This window comes from Camelus dromedarius, chromosome 16 (assembly GCF_036321535.1).
Source record: "Camelus dromedarius isolate mCamDro1 chromosome 16, mCamDro1.pat, whole genome shotgun sequence".
In the NCBI taxonomy this organism is placed as follows: domain Eukaryota; kingdom Metazoa; phylum Chordata; class Mammalia; order Artiodactyla; family Camelidae; genus Camelus; species Camelus dromedarius.
Genome location: NC_087451.1, coordinates 55,637,488 through 55,651,267, shown reverse-complemented (window position 1 = coordinate 55,651,267; position 13,780 = coordinate 55,637,488). Strand labels below are relative to the sequence as shown.

Sequence of the window (13,780 nt, the reverse complement as noted above, 5' to 3'; positions counted from 1 at the left end):
TGTGTGTGTCATCTTCCTAAGAGGCCTCCAGAACATAGACAAAGATGGAGCAATTGTACCCCAGAGTAGCTCCTTTAGAAAGAAGTTCAGCTTAATCTAATTTTCTATGGGTTAGATTCAATTTAGACATCTTTTCCCCCCTCTGGGAATGTTTAGCAATTACCTTTATCAGCAGTTTGTGGTTTGGTATGTTCTTTTTTCCACAAGCTCAATTATAAAAAAATTTACTCAGGAAGCCTTTAACATTTTTTGATTATAAAATATATCATACATACAAAGAGGCAAATATAATTACATGCATAGTTTAAAGCATAAAAACAAAACAAGCATCCATGGACCCACCACCTGGCTTGAGAAATAAAATATTGCTAGTGCCTGGGAAGATTCCTGACAGTCTTTTAAGTGGCAATTTAAGTCACGTGTCTAAGAAACTTGATACATATAATAAGAGGCTGGAATTTACAAAACTAAATAAAACGGGAGGTTGTTCACATTACAAAAGGTCTGCTCACTTTACAAAACACTTCAGGATACTGTGGGGCCACTCCTTAAGTATATTCAAATATTTCTTGCCAGTCTTTAAATTTTCTGCCTTTGTTAACTGTTCGGGTGTTGCCAGCCACTGACAACTGCAAATCAGTGGAAAATGACGAGAAACATCTCTGAATGTGTAGTGTAAATCTGTGGAACAATATTATTGGTTTTACCTGTAGTGTTTTACAAACACAGAAGCAGGAGAATTTTTTTTTTTTTATCAAGAAAGACTTCATGGAAGAAATGGCATTTAAACAGCATCTGGAAGTTTGAATAGGATGTTGACGTAGGGAAGAGCATTTTAGGTAAAGGGAAGGTTAGAGAAGAGGCTTGGAAAACCGCAGCTGGTAAGATTGCTGCTGTGTTTCTCAAACGTTAATGTGTGTAAGAATCCTTGAGGATGTGTTAAAATGGAAAACCTGATCCAGTAGGTCTGGGGTGAGACCTGGGAGTCTGTATTCCTAACAAGCTCTCTGGGGATGCTGGAACTGCAGATCCAAGGACCTCACTTTGAGTAGCAAGGTTCTAGTCTAGGGAGAAGGATGATTCAAGGAGACTAGTGATAAATGAGATGATTAGATCAGCTTGGGGCAGGTTCTGGACAGGCCCTTGAATGTCTCACTAACAAATTTGAACTTCACTCTGTAAACAAAATGAAATCATTGTAAGTTTCTGAACAAAGGTTTTAGTGCTACCAGATGATTAATCTGGCAATAAGATATAATCTAAAATAGAGGCTGCTTACACCATGGACCAGTTAGGAGGCTAACGGAGGGGTATATTCATGTATCAACTGTTTACTGTATATGTACATTATGCAGAGCACTGTGTCAGACTCTCAAATAGTGGTTCTCAAACTCCACCGTGCATAAGATTTACCTAGAGAGTGTGTTTTTTAATGCATGTTTCCAGTCGCCACACCCAGATTAGTAGACCTATGATGGGACCCCAAAATTTTCTATTTAAAACCCCCACAACCTATGGTCTTACAGATACAGGTCAAGCAATGTCATAGGGATTACTGAGTCTATAAAAACAAAAACAAAAAACCAGACCTGTGTAGCTTCTGATCTCAGCTTACATGTCCATATGGGAGATGAGGTAAGTTTACAAATAACTCAGAAAAGGAAGGAACGAATTATTTTATAGCTACAGAGATCAGGGAGGGCATAGTAGGGGAAAATGGCGTATTAGTTTGGCCTTAAAAGATGTGTAGGATTTTGATCTGTAGCAATGTTGGGGAAAGACTTTTTAAGCAGTGGAAATAATAAAAGGAAGGTGATACTTAGAAGTTGCTTAGTTAGGTTAGAGACATCTGAGTATTCAGCATCAGCATTACAAAGATAGGTTGGGAGTCAGATATTGAAAGGCCTTTAAAACTCTTTCTTTCTGAGTTTGGGCTTTATTTTGTTGGCAGCAGATAGAATTGACGAATTTGGACAGAGTCACGAAATGACCAGGGCTCTAGTTTAGGAAGAACCATCTGGTGGAAGCGTATAGAATGAACTGGAAAGGAGAGGCAGAGGGGGCTGGGAGAGCAATCTGGAGGCTACTGCAGGAGTGAGGAGGGCAATCAGGGTCTGAGATTTAGGGTGATGGGCGTGCAAAACAGTGGGGAGGAGAAGAAGATTGGAGAGATGGTACAATGGGTGATTAAATGTGGGGCACAAGCAAGAGGAAGGAAAGATGATGCTCAAGATTCTAGCCTGCATAACTGTGATGATACCTAGGAGGCCTTTGGGATCAGAGAACTGAAGAAAAGGGGAAGATTATACCTGGAGATCTGTATCTGGGGATTAATCATATAAATTGCTAGCTGAAGCCTTAAGAGAGGATGAAATTGCCATAGGGGAGGTGGTGCAGAGGGAAGAAAAAAGAGGGTTGAGGACAGTATTTAGGAGGCAGAGGGAGGAAAAGGAGCTAGAAAAAGAAGCAATTAGAAGGGTGAGGAAACAAGGCACAGTTTCACCGAAGAAGTAGGAATATAGTGGAACAACAAGCGGTGGTCAGCAGTGTTGAGGGCTACAGAGAAGTTGGGGAGAATGAACACAAAAGGCCGCTGGATTTAGGAATCAGGAGATTATCGATGATCTTCAGAGGAGCAGTGAATCAGCATTAGAATTGGAGGCAGAAGCCAGATCACAGGGAATTTGACATCAGTTTTGAGACCGTAGAGACAGTAAGCATAGATTACTTTTGTATTATATCTATCAGAAAGAAATGTTGAGAGAGGATGAGTTTAGTTATGAGGGGCTGAGAGGCTAAAGGAAATTGCAAAGGGAATAGAAAAGAGGAGTTGTCATTGGAGAGCCTGCAGACATAGACTCTATTGGTCTTGGAGACTGATGTGATGTAGAGATTGGAAGAAAAGGATTCCAGTTTCAAGACTTGGAGGCTGGAAGAAGGAAGATGTCATATGTAACTAGAAAGAAGTAATACATTAGAAGCAAGTTTGGGTTCAAAGATGACAAGTTTGACTTTAGACATGTTTATTATTATTTTCAAGGATACTAAGTAGAATGCCCCGCCCCTTTCCTCTGCTCCAGGAAATCTTCCTCCCAAGGGATGGAATGAATCTCTTCGTTGGACAGACTAGTGTCTCTCCTGGTAGTTTTGGTGGACTATATTTGGAGGCTGGGTGCTAAGCCCAATAATCTCTCAGGAATCCCTTTCATATCTTAGATACGAATCTATTCTAACATTCAACTCTGTTTAGCTTCACATGGTAAACCATTAAGAAATTGCTGGTCCCCAGTAACCATGCAGAGATGCCATCCGGGTCTTTTATCTAAAACTAGTGAGACTCCAAGGGCAAAACAATAACTATAGCCGGAGCTCTTTTGGTCCAAAGTCCAAGGGACTTCCTTGATGCCCTGTCCATGTGACTCTTACGTGTTCCCTTAGGGCCCTGGGTCTCGATGTCTTCCTTATTCTACAGCTAAGTCCTAAAGGGAAAAAGCCAAGAATTTCTTTTGAGCCAGGTCAGTGTCATATTGAGTTCTAGATCAAGCCCATGAAGCCAAAATCCTGAGGGAAGGAGCAACCCTCTTACGTCTTGCATTTTCAGGAAGACTTGAAATATTGATCTTACTAGTTTTCATTTGTCACTGACCGCAGAATGGCCTGAGTCTGTTCATATTAACATTTTATAGCCAAAATGAAAAGGATCCTTTTCTGCTGGCCCTTTCTATGTGCTGTTTTTGGTTTTCAGTAGCTGAAGTTTTCCGTTGAGGTTCTTTTAAACGCCTACATGCAAACTGAAGAGCACTCAAGCTTTGGTGGGATATCACCCACAGCTGGAGTGATGAAGGAAGGGAGGAGGGTACCAGCCTCAGGTGCATCCTTCTCTTTAAAAAAAAATTAAAAAAAAAAAAAAAAACCGCTTAAGCAAATTCCATCTGACAGCAGGCAAAATGTGTCCAGAGAAAGAAGGGAATGCAACTCTTTCCATGTAGGAAATGGCTATCAATTCATATAGAACCTAGACGCATAGGATGGGCAAATTTGACACATGCTGGATATCTCCTACAGCCCTGCGTCTCTTCTAATCAAAGAGTGAAAGGTTGTGAACCATGAACCGTGGTAAGAAGCACTGGAACAGCGTTGCAGCAGTGGCTCCTCTGTTGGTGGTTAGACCCTGTCTTGCTCTATTAAGCAAACACAGTTAATATAGATGAAAGGTAACCCTGATAGAAGTGAAAATTGAAACTTGAGTTGAAGGTAGCAAGCCAGGCACAGCTGCAGTCGTACTTCCTCCTATGTGGCAACAGGAGCTGCATTTACTGGTGTTGTTTGGAAGGGATGTCGTTTTTTTAAAATATCTTTGCTTCAGCGTGTTTTGGTTTTTAACGTCTACACCACTGATGAAGGAGTGTGGAATATGTCAGTAAGGAGCCATGTAGGCTTTGCATGTCCAAAGGTGAGGGCAAATCCAAGTTCAGTGTTCTAATCACATATTTGCTATTAACTGACTGTGTAACCCTTGGACAACTCACCGAAAACATCTCCATTCCCGGGTTTCCTTATCTGAAAAACAAGAAGGTTGGATTAGATGATCTCTAAATTCCCTTCCAGCCTTGAAATTGATTTGTGGTTCCTCACGGAGCATTACAGTTTCCAGTTTCTAAGAATGAATTTTTCAAGTTGTAAACATTTATGCAGCATGTTTTGTATATGAAAAATCTCTTTTAAATGTTTATTATTATTACGTCAGGCAAATATTTGGGTTGTCTTAGTGTCAGTACATAAATTTTCCTTCTTTATTTCTTACGTTCTTCGGCTTCAAAGAGTGTTGCAACTCTTTTTAAGACAGTGCCTGATCAGCCAACACACTTGGGCCAGCCCCTCCTCTCCTATCCGGTCCTACAACTCTAGCCCTCCCTAACTGGGCTGTAGGTGGTCCATTTACCTGTGTCAATGAAAGGGACTCCTGAGAAGGTTATGTTAGAGGATGACTTCTCCTTTTATCTTTCTCAACAGTATTTCACTAGCACTGCCGGCTTCCTCTATGTTCAGTGTTGTCTCTTTATCAGTTCCAAGAGAGATAGAGAGATAAAACTCATTTTAGCAGTTCATATACATGGAAGAGGGGAGAGGCAATGCAAGGCTAAAAATCAGAAGGAAAAAAAAACATATTAACTATTCAACTCTCAATCTTAGTGGCTTCAGTTGGATGCATTTGAAGGATTAAAACAGTATTATCTTCTTGAAACCAAAGATCACATCAGCTTGCCTTTTAACTGCAGCCACCGAGAAAGGTAGTAGATCTGAGAACCTTTCTTCTCCCCCAGCACTGGAGAAGAATTGCTCAAAATGTGTTTTTCATAGTTGCTTTGAGCAGTCATAGCTAAAATCTGTTATCTCGAATTTTCTGGATGGACTAAAATGCTGTCATCTGTGTGTGTGTGTGTGTGTGTGTGTGTGTTCTCCCCAGACTGTGGCTCTGAATTCAGATAATGAGTGATCTTCCTAATGGTGTTTTCTTGCCTGGTAGATGTACAATATTATGTTAGCTTCACTTGGTATTTAATTATCAGCTGTGGGTCTCTGCTCTCTGAGCTGCTTTGATAGCTCCAAATACAATCATTGTTCATTTCTTGCATTTTCCTCCCTGCAGATGATTCAATGAAAGTGAAAGATGAATACAGTGAAAGGGAGGAGAATGTTTTAAAGCCAGAGCCCATGGGAAATGCAGAAGAGCCTGAAATTCCTTACAGCTATTCAAGAGAATATGATGAATATGAAAACATTAAGTTGGAGAGACATGTTGTCTCATATGATAGTAGCAGGCCAACCAGTGGCAAGATGAACTGCGATGTGTGTGGATTGTCCTGCATTAGCTTCAATGTCTTAATGGTTCATAAGCGGAGCCATACTGGTAAATAGTCTCCTTTATCCATTCTTCCGTAAACTGTCCTAATGCAGCCACATGAGAAGTGAAGTGGTGGAATTTAGGGCTTACTTTTGATTATTCTTGCTTTTTGCTTTAATTCTGTTGCATCTCTCCTTCTCTGCATTTCCATTACCCAGTGATTTGTAGCCCTCCTTCACCATGCATGTGGCAAACATATTGCAAATGCTGTGAATAAAGGAAGACTGTAGAGAGCACGGTGTTCTAGGTCAGCCAAATATTTTTCTTCAGTTAATAAGTAGGAGTTGAATTGTGTGATACACTTCTTAAGCATCTTCCATATATTTTTGCATAACTTTTAAAAAAGCAGATCTCCTTATTGTCTTGGGTTCAAATTTGGCAGATGAAAGGATGTAGTTTTTATTGACAGTTCAAAAAATTTATTTTCGGACAACAAAAAAGCAGTCTACAGAAATGCATACAAACACAACAGTCCCACTGAGCCAAATAGACTCCATCTAACATCGGATCTAAAGACTTTAAAAGGCATTTCTGGCCCTCTATACCTTATGAGAACTTGGGTCTGTGACTCTTTTTACAGATTGAGATTATATTCAAGAGGAATGCTAAGTAATGTAAAAACAAATCTAGAAAGCTCTTCTAAAGCTACTCTTGTTTTTGGGGGTTTTTTTTTGTTTGTTTGTTTGTTTTGCTTTGATCCAAGACAAGGTGATACCTTAAGTAGCCTTGCTAGGTGAGTGCTTTTTCCCTTCTAGAGGGAAGATTCCATAAGTAAGTCTTATGCTTGCCTTGAAATGCAGCTCCCATCTGATCCCAATAAGAACAGAAACTATCTGAAAAAATGAGCTTTTGCCATAGGCATCTAATCTGTGCATATGCTTCGCCACTAGCTGGGTGATCAGAAATCTCCTTTTTGTCCTTTTTAAAGGTGAACGCCCATTCCAGTGTAATCAGTGTGGGGCATCTTTTACTCAGAAAGGTAACCTCCTCCGCCACATTAAACTGCACACAGGGGAAAAACCTTTTAAGTGTCACCTCTGCAACTACGCATGCCAGAGAAGAGATGCACTCACAGGTCATCTTAGGACACATTCTGGTAAGTGAGAGCAATGAGCATTCCATATCTAGTAAATGTGTGTTCCTCAGTGCCCATGGCGGAAACTAGAAAGAGTTAAGTATGGAGGTTTTAATCTGTCATTCCTGTTCTGAAGGGTTACAACAGCAGAGACCTCTAGGGCTAATTACACTTCCATTAAGGCATTAATTGCTCTCCGTCTGGCTCAATGGGGATGATCATCAACCTAACATCTTGGCTCCCCTAGAGAACAACACAGTCAGACAGGAAAAGCCTGCCCTATAAAAACGCCTTTTTAATTTTTGCAAAAAAATGAGAGCCATCAGTATTTTTTATGGTAACTTTATTAAAAGATTGTTTTCCTAAAAATACACACACTACTTTTCAATCAAAAGTCTGGATAAAGCAGAGGATGTACAGTTTGTAAGTTATGTAAAACCATAAACTGGGTATAAATTATTGTTGGGGGTTAGTTTTGGCCATTCTGGGCTAAATTTCTTTTTTTTAAATTGAAATATAATTGACAGTATAACATTGTATTCATTTTAGGTGTATTTGAACTAAATTTCTTAAAGCCAAGTTTGTGTTTGATCAGCCTATTTCTTTTTAATCTCTAAAAGATGAGCAGCAGTAAGAATTCACAAAAAGCTGTGTTCTGTCTTGATGTTTTCACTCCTTATTTTAACCACGGAAGATCATTTTTTTTTCAACATTTAGAATTTCCCTCCTAGAAAAATAAAACTGAGTTTATTTTCAAATTTGGGACTTCATGTTCTTGATGTTATCTGACAGAATTTTAAATGAAGAAAAAAAAAAGGTTGTTTTTATGTCGATCCACATACCGCTTTGACTAAAACCCAGCCCTAAATCTGCAGGTGGTCACAATTTAGAGACTAGGGGTTAAACAAGTCAGCCCCCACGAAACCCACCATGAGAAATCCTAAATGGCAAAAGAAGGGTTTCTGTTACAGCTCATTGTTCAAAGAGTAGTGAATTAAGACTGAGTTTAGTCCAAAAAATTAAAACAGTTCTCTTCAGCTGCTTTTTCCAAGTTAAGATCCAACAAAAAGTAGTCATTTTAAAGATGGATTCTAGAAGACCCCAATTTATGCAGAAACTTAACAGTTTTAGCCCTAGCAAACCTGCATTTATTTTAATTTGGGATTCCATAAGGACCTTTTAGTGCTTTAAGTCCCAAAGACGCTGTTTAAACAGAGCAAGAGGATGAGAAAATAAAAAATCTCAGTCCCTAAAACTCTGAAAAATTCATAGGGTACATTTCATCAGCAGATCAGAAAGGCCAGCCCTATACACAGAGTTGAAGTTATTACTCACACATTTAAAAACAATGACACATTTGGAGGAGATAGGAGGATAAAGGTGGCCTGAATTGTATGGATGAACTTTTGAGGAAGCCTTTGCTTTATCTTAGAAATTGTGATGAAGTCATTTTTGCAATTCCTTCTATTTCTGTTATTCAAAAATATCCTCACTTGGTTAGCTCAGTTGTTATTGATTTAGCCCAGAATTTGCTATAGCCCAATGTGGGCAAGGACAAGCCACATTAATCGAAATATGACAATGCTCTAAGAAGGCTGAGGAGGGAAGGGTATAGGTCAAGTGGTAGAGCACATGCTTAGCATGCAGGAGGTCCTGGGTTCAATCCCCAGTACCTCTTCTAAACATAAATAAATAAACCTAATTACCCACCCCCCAAAAAGAAAAAAACTAACAAATAGGCTGAATGGCTAACTCCCATGAACTGTAGCATTCTTTACTTACAGCAGAAGGGATCTCTTCCTATTTCATTCTTAAACCACAGTAACCTCCTTGAAAAATAAAAAAGTCCCCTTTTTACTTTTTTCCTGAAGAAGCAAAATTGGATCTGGAGCCAAAACATTGTGCTCAATAATAGTCATCAAATCCAAATCCTTTCATTTATGAAAGGACCCTATCCTTTCAAAGAATCCTCTAATATAAATAATTGTAGACTGTACCTTATTTCAGTTAACTAAATTTAAAAGTAATGTAGATGCACAGGTATCCAAATCCTCGGGCTTCTCTCAGCTTCTCTCTAGTGGACAGTGTTCGCAGGGCCCCAACACACCATTTGTTCTATAACCCCGGAGGGTCACTGTGTGCCCCTTGTGCTCTCCTTATAGTTGAGAAACCCTATAAATGTGAGTTTTGCGGAAGGAGTTACAAGCAGAGAAGTTCCCTTGAGGAGCACAAGGAGCGCTGCCGTACATTTCTTCAGAGCACTGACCTGGGGGAGACCGGTGAGTTCACGCAACACCCGTTCTGCACACATTTAGCAAGCATCTGCTGTCCTAGGTAGCAAATAAAAAGCAAATATCCTGCTCCTGTGGAGTTGTATTTTAATAGGGAAAGACAGACTAGAAACAAAGTGAATTAGTAACTAATACAGTGTATTAGAAGGTAATGATTGCTCTTGAGAAAAATGAAGCAGGTTACTGGGGGCTGAAGGTGAGTTAGGGAAAACGTCAACAAGCTGAGATTTTAACAGACTTAAAGGCATGAGGAGAGAGCCCCTGCCCATAACTAGGAAATAGGAAGTGCAAAGGCCCTGGGGCTTGAGTTTGAAGAAGTGTAGATAGTCCTTTGTGGCTGGAGCAGCAGAGTGAGTAATGGGACACAGGCCAGAGAGGAAATAGGAAACCAGATCTTATCAGGCCTTGTAGACCATTGTAAAGACGTTGGCTTTTACTCTGAGTGAAACTGAAAATCTTCAGAGGACTTTGAACAGAGAGGTGACATGATTGGACTTCTCATTTAAAGAAAAAAAAGTCCCTCTACTTGCTATGGAGAATAGATTGTATTTGGGACAAGATCAGAAATTGGGGAGTCCAGTTAGGAGGCCGTTGCCATAATTCAAGCAAGAGAAAATTGTGTCTTGGTAGTGGTAGCGGTAGTGCAAAACCTTCTAATTCTATATCATATAGTTTAAAGATAGAACCAACAGGATTTCTTCACAGATTGATATGGGATGTGATGAAGACTGCAATTGCCATTAACTGAAATGGCAAAGATTGAGGGGAGAGGCACCCAGAAGGGTGGCTAGGGCAGAGTCCATTAAAATCCACAAGAATTTTCTTTGTTTCATATATGTCTATGGCAAATCATATACTTGTCTACTTATATGATTCGTTGTGGCGCCTATATTTGGCTTTGGGAATTTCATATTTTATTCAGTGCTTTGAATTGCATGCCTAATGGCAACTGAAACACTGGATGTCTTTCCATACAATCGTGGTTTTCTTTCTTTTCATTCTTGAGTTGAAACAAACTGAAACCTTTTTTTGTGCCACCTCTCTGCAATTGTCCTTTGACCCGCATGGTTGCTTGTCAGCCTGGTTCTGCAGCTTGGGTTGTCTGATATTTGTATTTGGTTACTTGAACCAGTTGCTTATCTAGAGTAGGTGTTAAGTCCTCGTGGGATTTGGTGTTTGACAGCAGTAGCTGCAGTTGGAACATTCTAAGACAGAAAGATAATGATAATATGACAGAAATAATGTGAAACTCAGGAAAAATGGAGTGGAAATCGTGAGTAGTTTAACTGTACCCATGTTGAGTGAGAGGAAACTTTTGTTTTAGATAAAGCCTATTTTATGGTGTTAGGAGCTGGCCAACTGAATTCCGTTGGTTTGCACTGCTTCTGCTTTTTATCCTGATGGCATCTTTAGTGTTATCAAGGAGTTGGAGTTCCTCCTTATTTCTAAAGAGAAATGTTTACTTTCTTTCCAAAAAAAAAAAAAAAAAAGACATAAAAAACTTGGGTTTTGACATCTTAAGCAACATGCTTAAAGTTGATCAGGCAGTCCTTGGCCATCTTTACATGCAGTTCCACATTTCAGAAAATAGACGAAGCTCTTACTGTGAGAAATTCCCCACAATATGAAAATCTGTACTATTCCAAATAGAATCATTATTATTTGAAGCTGGAAGGATTAAAAAGAGCATCTAATCCTACCTCATCATCTTAGAAGTGAGGATAGTGAGACTCCTCCATGACTTACTTAAAAATCACTAGAAATTTCATTGTTTTCATGATTAGGAATTTTTTATTTTAAAAGACATAGTGGGATCTCATTCACATACCATTAAATTTATCCTTTCAAAGTGTACAATTCAGTAGTTTTTAACACATTCACAAAATCATACAACCATCACCACTGTCTAATTTCATAACATTTTTGTCACCCCAAAAGAAGCCCTGTACCCCTTAGCAATCACTCCCATTCCCCTCTCCAGCCTCCAGCAACCATTAATCTGCTTTCTTTCTCTGGGGATTTGCCTATTCTGAACGTTTCATGGGAATAGAATCATAAAATGTGTAACCTTTTATGTCTGACTTCTTTCACTTGGCGTAATGTTTTCAGGGGTCATCCACGAGGCAGCACTTCATTCCTTTTTATGGCCAAATAATATTCTATTATATGGATTTACTGCATTTTATTTATCCATTCATCAGTTAGTGGACATTTGGGTTTTTTCCACTTTTGGAAAATGTGGCTCAATTAGCTGTATTTTTTCAAAAGTTATATATTTTCTAGTTAGCAAAGGAAATATATAGTAACACATGTACTAATAGGATTGATTGTCCTTTGAAGTTGGGGGAAAATCAATAAACTATCCTCTATGAACAGTAAGTTCAATATTACTGACTTTGAAGTAAGATTATTACCTTACTTCTCATCTCCATAACCTTTTTTAGGAATTCCAAACTAGAAAAGTATCAAAAGAAATGTTTTTGCTGTCTTCAGTGGTATAAGGTGATTCAGGAAATACTGAAATACAGAGGTTGAGTCAATTTGCATTTCATGGGTTGGTTTGATGGACGCATGCAATGCACTTTAAGTATCAGCAAAAAAATAATGGGTTAACTAAGTCAGCAAGTTTTGATTTTTTTTTAAAAGCAAATATGTTGTTATGGTAGTTTCAGGTTACAAAATGTATAAAGTCATAGCTTAGTCAAACATAATAAATACTGCAAGTCAGTCAGCATACTAATCTATCTTTTATATTTCAAATAGTTGTCATGATTTTTCCTGAAATCGAAAATATAAAGAATGTTTTACACAAGTCAGTCCTTTAATAATTGCCACCACTCCCTACATGGTTTCAATTTCTGTTTCGTTCTTAAAATTGGGGGTCCCAACCTGGACAGAGTGCTCCCTTCTGAGCCTGACCAGTCTGGCGTCACCACTGGTCCCTCTCATCCCTTCATCCCTAGCTTTCAAAGTGATGATGTGCCACTGTGGACATGGCGCTTTTCATCAAATGATTCTTGTAAACTGAAGTGCAGCCTAATGTGAGAGCCAAGCCTTGGGACATACCTCCCCTCATCAGGAAGCAGAACAGATGAAAAGGCCTTAGACTGGAGACCAGTCTGCAAAAGCATGCCGTGTTGGGCAACAGGACTTCTGGCCTTGCTAATCATTTTCTTTTGTTCAAAGAGCATTTCCTGGATTCTCATGTGCCAGGCTCTGTGTCAGAGCTGTTGGTAAAGATGAGTGACAGTTAAGCCCCTACCCTTGAAGGACTCACATCCCAGCACGGGGCTGGGCACTTGATCTGTTAATATAATACGAAGGTCTCATAGAGACACATGTGATTGTGTTCCTTCAGTCCATGTTTCTGCACCAGACATTATCAAGATACTCCAAGTCTGCTGTCTTAATGTCATATATAATATGAAAAGAAGACCACAGATTTCATTTTCTTATTAGCTTGATCCTTATTCCAGAAAAGGACAAACAGCTGGTATAGAGATTCACTTAGCCACATTTCACACAAATTATGAATACTTGGAACGGGACATATTTTGGTATGACAGTGAGTTCTAGAAATACCAATACTGAATAATTTATTTATGAATCTAGGAGTCAAAACCTTTAATCTTCATTCTCATTGTTGCGGTTGAGATAATATAAGCATGAGAATTTCAGGATAAACATATTTTTACCAAATAACAGTCCAAAGAAAAAGCTTAAAGTGTTTAAAGCATCTATTTTCCCAATAGATTATTCTTAAAAAACAAAACAAAACAATACTAACTCACAAATAGTATTCATTTTACTTGCTCAAAAGGCAACAGTTTTATGTAACTTTTTTGTTAGAACCTGCCTCACTCTTTGATAGCAATCTCTTGTTAGACAATTCTTACTACACACTTTGTTCCACTCTCCATTAGTTACTGGCTGACCACACCACAGAAGACAGGAAGCAATGCCTCTTATTTGAGCTCCATTTAACACTTCAAGATCTAATGAAGGATTCTGAGCAAAAACAAAAGCACAACAAATTAATAATTAAATCTGCAGTCATTTTCAGATAGAAATGGCATCGTGCAGTTAACTGAAAACCAGAGGAACGACTAACACTTGTGCAGAGATTAGAGACAGTCACCTATTCTGTAATTATGACTTCTTATGAATGTTATTATTTATTTTTTCCACATGTCTTTAAAGTCATTTTTAAAATGAAAATTGGTATATCTGCTTTTTTTCCAGTAAGCAAGTGACATGATGGGGAATTGATCTAGAATTATAGTCCCACTCCTCCTGTGCTCACTCATGAACCAAGTGTGCAAATTGTTTCTTGCCATTATTCCATATCCCCACACCCACCCCTTACAACATTAAACTGCCAAACACCACCCAGGAACGGATTTCCTATTTCGTCATTTAAACCCATTATCTTGTTCCCTTACTATCTTGCTAAACTGGTTTCCCTCCACTAACATTCTGAGACGTGATGTGCCAAGATAACAAGTCTAG

At 38.9% G+C, this 13,780-nt stretch overlaps 1 protein-coding gene across 3 annotated transcripts in view; it reads left to right on the top strand.

The window, feature by feature from the left end:
* The window catches only part of IKZF3 (IKAROS family zinc finger 3), a 79,439-nt gene that overhangs the window by 45,905 nt on the left and 19,754 nt on the right, over positions 1–13,780 (top strand). For 2 of the 3 annotated variants that reach the window (XM_010991813.3, XM_064496042.1), the window contains 3 exons: positions 5,651–5,911; positions 6,834–7,001; positions 9,143–9,259. The exons of the other annotated variant lie outside the window; for it this stretch is intronic. In XM_010991813.3, the coding sequence (XP_010990115.1) occupies positions 5,651–5,911; positions 6,834–7,001; positions 9,143–9,259 (546 nt within the window). The remainder of the gene's footprint in view (positions 1–5,650; positions 5,912–6,833; positions 7,002–9,142; positions 9,260–13,780) is intronic. 3 annotated transcript variants of the gene reach the window in all.